We start from the raw sequence: 12120 nt of genomic DNA on the forward strand, positions 1-12120 counted from the left end.
AGAAAGTTGGAAGACATCGTCTGAACTGGCTTAGAAATTATAAACAAGCATTTTAATTTTTATTTAAACTGGAGAAGCTGTTAGAGGCCTGTTTTGAAGCCAGTTTAAGTCCATGGAAGGATTTAATTGGGCTTTCTTTGCAGGTGTGGCAGCAGCCTCTTTTAAAGTCATTCCTCTGCTTATAATCAGGCCTGTCAGATTTTAATCACTTCTTCCTAGGTTAGGCACCAGGATGGGCTGGGGACAGTCTCTGCTGCAGTTGCATACCACTCGTGTGGTGCTGGCGCTTGAAGTCAGGCTACTTTATTGTTTCCACTGCTGACTGCAAACAGAAGAGAGGAGCTGGGAATGAACAGAGCAAAGCAGAGTCAGAGAGGGAGGGTTTTGGTGGCAGGGCTGGAGTTAGCCACCACAGACTTCCATTTTCAGATCGTGAGGAAGGACTCAAGCCATTTTAGGCATTTTCTTGGACTTCCTTCTCGGCTTTTAATTGAAATACCCAGGAGGGATGGAGGAATCCACAGGCCCATTTTGCACTGATGTGGGATACTTGTGTGCAAGCACAGACGTGCTCCCCCTTTTGTAGAGTCAGACCACTGTTGTTAGTCCTTGGCTTGGTTTCTTTGTATGGCAACAGGGAATCTTCCACACGTGTCACCGTCTGGAAGCTGATGTACCTCTCTGTGGAAGATGCTGACTGTGGTGAAAATAACTTTAAGGAATTTTCTTGCAGGAGCTAATGATGCTGGGATGGCTTGAATATTCAAAACAAAACACATACAATTCCAATACCTCTGAGGTATATAAATATACATATACATTTCTCCATATATATCTGTAAGTGTCACAGATAGGAAGATATATGAACTAGAAAATTACAAAATCACAAACAGCTTTGAACACCCCTGTTCCTTTTCAGCAGGAATTCAGATGCCTACATCTAGCAGAGCAAACAAGAAAAAACCCTGCATAGCTGCCAAGACAACTGACATATCCAGCTGCCAGACTTTTCATTATGTTTCTCACCCTGGTGTTGTAAATTTTGCATCTCCCCTTGTCCAGCAGTACTGTACTTTTTGCCAGAGCAGCTGCTCAGGACATCACCCCCAGGATGTCCCAGGGCAGGCAGCAGGCATGCTAGGAGCACATCCAGCATGGCCAGGCAAAGTCCCCTCTGTTCATTCCCAAACATGGGGCCAATGCTCACAATGCAGGGCAGCTGCAGCAAATGGGATTTTTTTGTGTGGTTGATGTTACAATGCTTTTTCCTCCTGCTTAGACAAAAAAATTTTCTCTGTCCAGGGGAGCTCAGTGTCCTGGTCTCCCAGACATGCTTCTCCTGGGCTTGGTGCTTGGCTTAGCAGTACCATACAGAATGCCCATGGCCAAACCCCTTCAGTGGGTGCCCAAATATCTGCACAAAATACTTACTTATCACATGGTGAAAGAACCAATGTTTCTGGCCTTTTGTGATGCTGATTGTGCACCTCCTGCTTTGTATTTTGCTTTCTTGAAGCTGATTCTTAATTAGCAACAAAGTTGCAGTCATAGAAACACTGAAGGCAGAGGAGTAAGACCAACCTTGAAATTGTTACTTTTCTGACAACTAGAAAAGATCTCTGCCTTCCCCTAAAAGCTACTTAAATGTTTCACTTCTAAAGAATGATAAACACATCCTTGCCGAGGAAGTATCATGACAGCTACGACCTTCCTTTTTCATTGGGGCCTGCTGGTGTATGAAGTCCAGCCATCTCAAAAGGTTTTGGTTTTACTCCCAGGTGGTGTTTGCACCTTTATTATGGTGCCTGTGCTGTACTGGACGACTGGCCTTTCCCTGACACCCAACTCATGTGGCTTTGTGCCCACATCCATGCACTGACTCTGGAGCATCCTGTGGCACCTCTCTCCCATGTTTGTCCTGCAATCAACAGGAAGGCTCCGAGATGGCAAAAGAGGTTGGAGTAAATATCACAAATCAGCCCATAAAGATTGCTCTGCTAAAATGATCTTTCCAGGGCTTGGGGTAATGTAGGAGCACAAGGAGAAAACGTGTAGTGCTGGGGGGCTGCCACAGCTTATGCATTCTGGCTGCTCTCTTACTGCCTTTTAACAGTGTTATACCACCAGGGGTGATGCTCCCTTCTCCAAAGCTCCCAGGCCTCGCATGAGGGGGAGGCAGGTAATGAGAACTGAATGCCTGGTGTCACCTGATGCCAGCATCCCTTGCTACAAGAGACCAAAAGGAAATAAAAACTCATAGGCAATGAAGTGTGAGGGTTCACAAGGAAACTTCTGAGAAGTGATAAGTCCATATAAATTAGAAGGTAGGGAACTGAGGAATAACCCTATTGTTTTACACACAGTAGTTGCATTAAAATCAATTGTATTTTGATGTTTGTGGTTACTAATTGACTTCAATTTGCATGTAGAAGGAAAGAATTCATGCTAAAAAGCCAAGAATGTACAAGATCTTTTTAGAGAAAAGCAGAAAAAGAAAAACAAAACAACTCCAACCAGACATATTTCCTGTGGAATTTTTTCTTCCATGGCAACTGTAAAACCAGCTCAGATTGTGTTAACTAAGTGTATTATCCTATGAACAACAGGGTCCCACTAGCTTTGTCAGAAGGTCAATACTCCCTGTAATGAAAACCTCTTGATTCAGTACATTTCCCTGTCACAGATTAAATTTCTGCTTGACCCCATTGAAGAAATCACTTTAAATCTTGAAACATAAAAACTATTAAAGCAGGCAAAAAAAGTTACTTTTTCCCTCTCATTGCATTTTGGTTGCAGGCATCAAACACCATGTTGCAGTTCAGCATATAGAAGAATGTTGTAGCAAATAAAAACAAAATAAATTAAGAAATACTGAGAGAAAAAAAAAAGCAAGAAAGGAAGGGATTGTATGGCAGAAATAAATATATTCTGTTCTTTCAAAGTGCATCGCAAATTAATAAATTTATTCTGTTCTTTATAAACGTGTGGTGTGGATTTGTGTCTGTGGGACATTTCAGGAAACAAATGAAAAGATAAGTTTTGGGTTTAAACTCAGCAGATTTCAGAGTGCATTGTTTATACCCTCTGCAGTGGAATAAAGATTATCAAGAACTTTTCCACTGGATACAAGAGTCAAAAGTAATAAGAGGAATGTGAACAGTATGCGTCCTTTGGGTTGCTACAATATCTGTAGTTCTTTTAGCTCAGATTTCCCATGTTAGCTTAAGGTTTGTCTCACAAAGATCATTTTTAGCAGATAATCATAAATATTTTGCTGAGTTGACTAAGTTGTTCAGAGAGAAATTTGCCATCATTTCACTCTCCACAAGTTCAAAGCATGTGGCAAGTTCAAGGGCCCTTAATTAAAAATATAATACTTTCATTCTAGAAGATCTTGCTTGCATACTAGTAATACTCTGGGATAAATCAACTGCTGATGTAAATGCATTAATATTGGTGTAATTTAACTTAGAAGCTACAAGAGTACTACATTTTTATTAATGATTTGAATGTGCTTTCTGTAAGGGGGAGTAGGATCATCTCCCCCTTACAGAGGGGAGAGCTGAGCCTGGGAAGTGAGAGGCAGAGATTTGACTAGCCCTTGGTGAAAGCTGGGAGAGCATGCAAGCCTCTTGCTCTGATCCACATTTGAGCTTTCAACATGAACCAGGACATGGAAATGATGCATGAAGATGCATACATTTCAAGCATGAGATTTGGCTCTAGATCACCAGACCTCAAAGCTGCAATATTTCCTAGGCAGAATGTACTTCTGCGCCTCTCTTAAATGGAGAGGTCAATTTTTGTCTTCTTTTCCTATTTTGCACTTGTAAGGGAAGACAACATGGCATGTTTATGGCATGTTTGTTAGAACTGCAATGTTGCATTGCTAATTAAATAAAGTGAGGGTTTTGGGAGAACTTCTTTTAAGCAAAACCATGTGTTCTAGGGAGGAAGCATTCTTCTGGTAAACAGCTGAGCCCTTAGCATTTAGCAACATAACTGTGTTTGCAGCTATTGAAAACTGTGTCCGAGGAAGCCTGTGTTTCTGAGACTGAGGAATGAAAGCATTTTGCTTGCTGTCAGAATGCCTGCACTTTCTTTTATGTATACACTAAAAGCAAGAAAGAATGAACTATTGGATGGTTGCTTCTTATGGTTTTAATAAAATTTGTCTCATATCAAAATGCTGCTGGGTTTTAATGTTGATGCCGCGCTGAGCAATGTTCTCTGCTCTGCCACCTCTGGCTCTTGGTTTCCAGAAATACAGCTGCACCTTGGTTTTATTTGCAAAAATCACAGCCTTAAATAATTTCCTCAGCCCTCTGACCTGTGCCAGGAAGGACCTTCCATGCACAGATTTCCTTGCTGGTACAAAGAAGGGGGTCATTCCTATTCCCTCTGCAGCTGCTGTGTGAGCAGAGTGCTGTGATGGCAGGAGGTAGCTAGGGAACAGAAGTTACCTGCCAGGCATGAACAGCAGCCCTGGAAAGCTCAGGGAAAAAGATAATAGAGGTGGAAACTGCCAGCAGAAACAGTACTGAGAGAATGGGAGGGCCCTGTCCCTGGCTCCTGCTTTCCATTCCAGGAGTCCACATCTCTCAGAGACAATTGAAGGGCCACAGGGCTATGGGACAAAACCTGCTGAGGGGGAGCAGGGAAGTTTTATTTGGTATAATGATTTCCTGAGCAGCATTGTGGGGGGTGGGGAGGCTGGCTGGGTGATTCTGCGATCTTATATCGCTTCTCCATCCAGCAGCTGTAAGGGAAAGGCCACAGTCCCAGCTCCCTCTGGGCCAAGGGAGATGATTATTCCTCTGCCTGCTCATCTCATTGAAGCTGAGCTGCTGAGCTCCGGGCATCACATTGACCTTTGCAGTACAAAGGGATTATATCTTGTTCTTCGTAGCCCTCAAAGCAGCTGGGCATGCTTACAAATTTCAGTAACTACCAGCTAAGGCCAAACAAGATCCCACGATAAAAGTTCAAGGCTCTGCATTCCTCTCCTATTGCTTTCCTGAGCAGATTCTCATTTTAACCAGACTTACGGTACTTTCATCCATCTTAAAGTACTTAATGACTACTGTAATTACTGACAATAATGATCTAACCAGTTCTTCTAGGTATTATTTTCAAGGGATAAATATTACTATCCTTGCTGTAAGAATGGGGAAACTGAAGGAAAGAGGAGAAGTTTTGGGATAAATTGGAGTGTTTTACTTTTCGTATTATAATATCCTCCTGGTTTTATTTGTATAGGTTTATGTATTTGCTTCTTAGTATGCTTTGTGTTCTGTTATTGCATTCCAGTAATGTTATCTGGGATGGGTTGCATGTGTGTACTAAAGTTCATTCAAGAAAACTTAAGTGATTTCAGAAAACTTTAAAGATATTGAAGAGTTTTTTGTCATTGTTTATATGTATTTATATATATTTGATTTATCATAACCCTATTTTCCTGACTTTTCCTTTTCTTCCTCCTTCTTTTATTTTTGATTCCTTCTTTTATGGAAAAAAACATTCTTTTACATTTGCTTTCCATATACCTCAGCTTGCATTTAAATCTCTAATATGGACAGTCAACTGAATATGACCTTCTAATGTCTAAAGAACTAAGATATTCTACTGGGTAGGAAGCTTGCAAGGCAGAACTATGGCTTTACTAAAGTATCAGTTAATAACTTATAAATATAATTAATATTTAGAAAACATATATTGGTTTAGTAGCATTTGTCTAAGAGTTTAAGTTTCCCACAGTTCAGGTATGCTACCCTGAACCCTTTTCAGATAGACAGGTAGCCAGATCAGAAGCTAACCTGCACACACACACAAAACAAAACAAAACCAAACAAAACCCAAAACAAACACAAAACACAACAACAGCAACAAAAAAACCAAAACAAACAAACAAACAAAACACAAAACCACACCAAAAAAAAACCCACACAAAAAAAAAAAAACCCACACACACACACACACACACAAAAAAAAAAAAAAAAAAAAAAAAAAAAAAAAAAAAAAACACAAAAAAAACCCAAAACCACAAAACCCCCAACACAACAAAAAAACCCACCAAGACTTTATTTTGTTTGTCAGCACAATTTCAGGTGAATTTGTGGTAGGATCCCATCTCTAGATAGGAACAAGTGTCATAAAACTCTTATTTGAAACATTTTCTTTGCTCCAAACTTGTTGTTTAGTAAGGGCCTAACTTCTAAAAGCATTTAGGTGTTTATGTTCACTTCAGCATCTTTATAAAGCCTGCACTAATTCTTTATTGAACTGTGGACTAAAGGCCTCCAGATAGTCTGACAACCTTATATTGACTTATTTCAGTCAATTTCTAATTCTAAGGAGACCCAAAAGTTAAAATAAGTCTCAGCTGTGTTAAAAAATTGCTTCACAAAGGAAACAGTCAATCTGAAAAAAAAATTAAGATAGTATAAAACCTCTATAACTGGAATATTTTGGAAATTTAGAAACAGTAAAAGGCAAAAACCCTGTGAGAACCACTTCACAGTTTCTAAGGTGCCACTGTTAAGTTTAAGACTGTTAGCCCTGACAGCTTTAGTTCTGAGATTTTCTGCTCTACAGATTATTTTCCTGAGGCTTATTTGTCCTTGTAAGGTTCCGTCCACCTCTCAGCATACTGCCTATGCCTTCAAGACTTTTCAGGAAGGCTAATCCAATCTTTGGGCATTTTTCAAGTGGTTTGTGTTTTCCTTTTTGTGCTGGGGGAGGGAAGAACAATCTTGCTTAAAATAAAACCCAAAGAAGGGAAGCTGAAAAGTGGGAGTATGTGAGGGAGCTGATGGATAATTTACAGGGCTGTGAATCTCCTCCTGCCTGTAGGCTCCTGTTGTAGGCTGCAGTATTGATTCTGTTTAGTCTAGGCTCTTCCCAAATACCTGCTTCGGCTCTTAAGTGGATTGCAGAGAGCTAAGCCCGGAGTGTGAACGGCAAGTGAAGTCTTCCTCGCAAATGTCAGGGTTCGGATCAACATCCCCTAATTTTCTATTAAAAACCACGCACGTGCCTGCATTTCCTTTCCACTTCTATACCGTAATGGTGTGCAGCCCGACGGAGTCCAAATGCACCGAAGGGAAATGCCAGGATGGGGCATTTCCTCACGGATGAGCCCTCAGAGATTTGATGAAAACCTGTGGCGGGTCCGTAACCTCTGGGACGGCTCAGGGGCTTAGAGAGCTGGTAAAGGACTGCGCCAGTGTCACCTGTGCTTGCGACAGCCCCTCTGAGGGGCAGGTGCGCTGTCAGGGTTCTGCGATCCCTCATACCGTGCCGTGGACCATCCCCGGCACACGCGGGGGTCTGGCAAAGAGCGCGGGGCTTGTGGGTTTATTCACCCTTTGGCATAAAAGTGTGGAGGGTTGGGCTGTTGTTTATGTTTTGTAACGCCGAAGGCAGCCTGAGGCAGCTCTGGACACGCCCGGTATGGGCAGTACAGAGCGCCCCCAGATTAGCAGGAATTTATTCACAGAAAGGCCAGTTAGGCATTGGGAGCTGCTGGAGTCTCCGTTCCTGGGGGTGTTTAACGAAAGACTGGACGTGGCACTCAGTGCCATGATCTGGTTGACATGGTGGTGTTCGGTCACAGATTGGACTCGATGACCTCCGAGGCCTTTTCTAACCTAACTTACTCTGTGATTCTGGGATTCCCACATGCACCCGCCCACCTCGAGGTGCGAGCCCCGCTCCCCAGCCTCTGCTCGCTACGAGAGCTGCCGGCCCGGCCTGCCATGTCTGTGGCGCAGCATGGCCCGGGATCGGCGGCAAGAGCGCCCCACCCGCCGGCGCTGCGGGGAACCGGCCGGGAGCCGGCAGCCGAGGAGGGAATGAAGGAAGGGAGCGGCGAAAGAACCGCGCTCTTCCCGTCGTCGCCTCAGCCCACCGGTCCGAGCAGCAGGCATCGGGTGGTGGAGCAGGACGGGAAGGCCGCAGGGGGCGACCGCAGGGTCTGCCGTGGCTCCCCCAGGCCTACACCGCGCACTTTTGGGCCGACAGATAACGGAGTGTGGGGCGGGGCAGGAAGAAGCAGGCTTTTTTTTTTTTTTTTAGTGAAAAAAATCCTTCGCCTTTAAGCGGCGGGGCCAGTGGAGTTTGCGGAAGAGCCCAGCGAGAGGCAAGCGCTGATTGGACGAACGTGGTCTCGTGACGGTGGCTGGGGCGGTCCCACTCCCTCCATCCCGCCGGCGCCCCGCGTTCCATTGTGTGCGCTAGAGCCGCCGAGGCCCGCCCCACCCTGTCCCCGCCCGCAGGACTGACCACGCCCCTGGTGGCGGCCCCGCCCCCCGTGTTCTCTTGGCTCATTTCCGGCTGCCGCCGCTACCGCCGCTTCCCTCCGAGGGCTCGGGAGAGCGAAGGAACAACAGCCGCCATTTTGTTTGTGTGTGAGCGACGGAGGGAGGAGAAGGGAGCGAGAGGCCGAGCCGGACGGGGCGAGCGAGGGGGAGGGCAGCGCACAGAGATCCAGGGGCTCGGACAGGGGACGGGGAGAGAAGCGAGGAGCCCAGACGTCGCCCCCCCCCCCCCCCCCCACCCCCACCCCAGCCTGCCCGTCCCCTCGCTATTTTCTTTCTATCTGTTTCCTTTTCTCTCTTCTCCTTTTCCCAGAATTCTGTCTCTCCCCGCTGCCCTCCGCCCCCGCTTTGCCCGCACACACGCCCCCAGAGCACCAGGCAGGGGCAGTAGGGACCCTGCGCTCGGCCCCCGCGCTGCCGCCGTCCCGCCCCGGCCACCCCCGCCGGGCAGCGCCGGGGACCCCCTCCCCCGCCCGACCATTCCGGGACAAATCCCTCGGCCTTCCGCGCTGTGTTTTTTTCTCTTGTTTTATTATTTTAATTTTACCTCTTAATCCTCTTCTCGGAGGGGTCGCTGCGCGGTCTCCCTTCCCACCCGTCTATCAACCTCTTCGCTCCCTTTCCCACCCTCGCAGAGGCGAAAGGAGAGTCCCCACCGCGTCCGAACAGCGGCCAAGGGTCTCCTCCCTCGCTCATCGCACCCCGCATCGCCCGTGGGTCCGAGGGAGCTGAGACAGGCTGCCCCCTCCCTGCCACCATCCTCGGCCGCCCGGGAAGGTAGGCAGAGAGGGCGGGAGGGGCCGGCTTCTTCCTCCTCCTCCTGCCGCGGCTGTGGGATCGGCCTCTCTGCCTGCGCCGGAGAGGGGGGGCAGCCTGCTGCTGCGAACGAGAGAAAGAGGAAGGAGAAAGAAAACGGGGGGACAGAAAGGGTGTTGAAACCCGCCCCCCACCTTCCCATCCCGCAATCGGTGCTGCCTCCATCAGGACAACAACCCCTCCTTTCCTGCACAAGATGTGAAGCGGAGACTCCTGGGACTTATCCTCACCTTCCTCATCCTTACAGCTCCCCTTTCTGCAGCCATTAGCGCCAGGCAAGGAAGAAGAGTGGAACTGGGGACCCCTCGCACGCCGTGCCACTCCCCCCGCCTCCTCCCCCGCAGCCTTGTCGCTGGCGGTGGGTATTTTTTCGCGGGGTGGTGTTGGAGGGGGAAGGAACCGCTGCTAGAGGACGGTGATCTTTTTTCTTTTTTCCTCCTCCTCTCCCCTCCTTCGCCCGCCTCCTTGTGGCGATGAGGAGGAGGAGAACGGCGCCGAGGAGGAAGAGGCTGATGGCGGCGGTGAGGAGGCAGCAGGAGGAGGAGACCCCTCGAAGGATGAAGATGATGATGGTGGTGGCGGCGGCGGCGAAAAAGCACCAGTACAACAGCCGGGATTAATTTTACTAAAAACAACAACAACAACCACAAAAAACAGCCTTTTTTTTTTTTTTTGAGGCTTTACCTGCTCTTCCCGTCTGCGTTCAGCCTCTTTCTCCTGAGGGAAGAGGCCTCACCCCTGCCCGCCCCAGCTCCCACCTCTCCCAGCTTCTCCGCTGCCGCCCTCCCAGAGCCCGAGGAGCAGAAAAAGGGGAACTTGGCCCCCCCTTCTCCGCCAGATCCTCCTTGCTCACTCGCAGCGTTATTGTTGTTCTTCAGCTGACTCGGGGCGCCAGAAGAACGTGAAGGTTTTGGGGTTCACCCCCACCTTCTCTCTGCTCCGAGTGATTGTCTAAAAAATTAAAAATGGCCGAGAATGTGGTGGAGCCGGGCCCGCCTTCAGCCAAGCGGCCTAAACTCTCTTCACCGGCGCTCTCCGTGTCCGCCAGCGACGGCACAGGTCAGTCTTGGAGCCCCAGACCCTCCCCACTTCTCGGTGCCGCAATTACTGCCCTTTTCTCTTCTCTTTTGCCTAAAACTCCCCCTCCCTTTTGCTGCTGTTAGCTCGAGCCTGCCTTTCTCCTTCCCGTCTGTTTCGTCTGTTCTCGCTCCATTTGAAGCTATTTGCATTAATGGCATAGGGAGGATGTTCAGATGTTTTTGCCCTTCTGGTTTTTTGGAAGTGATTGAAAGCAAAGCTGTTCAGTTTATTGTGCTTTTGATCAGCTGCAGATAGGACTTAACAGATCGTCGTTTTCATGTCTTTCACAATAGTAGCGATTACCGAGCTCCTTGCTAAGCATAGTGCCAGTTGCAGAGATACGAAGTAGTGCTAAAGACGATGTACACTTTATTGTTGAATTACGTGTGTACACACAAATGTCTTGTTTTTGTATTTTATTTCACGTATACAGGGTTCTTTTACAGCTTGTTTAGAAACGAGAGTTTTGTTTCTCTGCTATTTTTCTTTTTTCATTATGTGCAGTCTGCTTATATGATTTACTTTTTACAACTCTTCATTATTCTTCCTTGCTGAAGTGTATGAAAATACTGCTTTTCTGATTCAAGTAGACCATCGGCTTTAGGAAAAACAGCTAAAAGCAAAATCCAGATGCCATGCTTGTGGCATAAGATTTATTGAGACTCCTACCTTCCTAGAGATGAAATTTCATTTCACCTTATTTGCATTAAGAATCAGTATGGAGTGGAGCTCATTTTGCATGTTTCTTTGCTGCACGACCAAGATGTCTGAAATTCCCCTGTGGCCTTAGGAGCTATGAAGAGAAAAAGGACATCTCTGCAGTCCTGCAAAGGTCTTTGATGATGTTGCAAAGGCAAGCTAGAGCATGGAAATTTCAGGTGTCCCTAAAATCCCTAGCAAATATGAACCGGTTAAACTGGGAGGAGGGAGGAAGCGCTGTTCAGCTTTTTAATGGTTCTCATGAAGCGAGTGAGTATTTGGTGTCATTTTGCTATGAGAATACTGTTACCTGTCCCACAGGAGTTTCTTTGAACTCACATTAGATCCTATTAGCCTATGGGATACGGAGGAGGCCTCCTCCTGCCAGTCTGGTGAGTGGTGGCATTTCTGAAGGCATCAGTGTTCTTGTTTAATGCAGTTGACAACTGACAAGACAAGGGAAGAGGTGTGGGGTTTGTTTGTTGTGTTGCGCTTTTTTGTTCGTTTAGTTTGGTTTTTTGTTTTGTTTTGTTTATTGTGAAAAGCTCTCTGACAATTAACCAGGTTTTAATAGCAGGTGTTTGAGCAGTGGATGTGATTCTACTTGGGATCATCTCTAAAATTTTGATTTTGTCTTTTCTATTCGTAGTAAATGACATATTAGTTTTGAAAAGTTTGTGTGTAACTTTTAGTGCATACTAACTACAGCCAATATTATGTTGTAATTGGAGTACATGACTATTCCTAATATCACCAGGTCTCTAGTAAGAGAGTAGAAGAGGGTTGGAGAAGCTACTCTTTAGCTAGAACCAGTTGTTGATTGTTTTTGTGCTAGATTTGGAAAAGAGCCGTTAATTCAATACCAACCGTTTTTAGTTTGTCTTGATAGTGGTTATTTTAGAGACGTGAAATAAAAATATTTTGTGAGAAAAGTTCTGATACTTTAAAATATGAAAGAGGCACATTTTGATTCAAATGAACACATCTAAGTTCAGACATTTGTGATCAAATAAGGGTGAGATAATCTGTGAATGTATTTCAGTTTAACAGGTGCAGACTTTCACAGAATACTTAGTCTTTAGTTGTTGACTTTCTGTGCAGCTTTTTATAGTTAATAAATGAACTTTTTACAGTTTTGGTGGAACAGTAGAGACTGGACAGTTTTAGTAAGTTTCAGACAGTTTCATTTTTTTCCAAAGTGATTTGG

At 45.9% G+C, this 12120-nt stretch overlaps 1 protein-coding gene across 1 annotated transcript in view; it reads left to right on the top strand.

The window, feature by feature from the left end:
* The first annotated feature begins 10054 nt into the window (after positions 1-10054).
* EP300 (E1A binding protein p300) overlaps positions 10055-12120 on the top strand; it is a 64813-nt gene continuing 62747 nt past the window's right edge. The window contains exon 1 of the mRNA XM_063395991.1: positions 10055-10193. Coding sequence (XP_063252061.1) covers positions 10100-10193 — 94 coding nt within the window. The 5' untranslated portion in view covers positions 10055-10099. The remainder of the gene's footprint in view (positions 10194-12120) is intronic.

Source organism: Prinia subflava, chromosome 4 (assembly GCF_021018805.1).
Source record: "Prinia subflava isolate CZ2003 ecotype Zambia chromosome 4, Cam_Psub_1.2, whole genome shotgun sequence".
In the NCBI taxonomy this organism is placed as follows: Eukaryota; Metazoa; Chordata; class Aves; order Passeriformes; family Cisticolidae; genus Prinia; species Prinia subflava.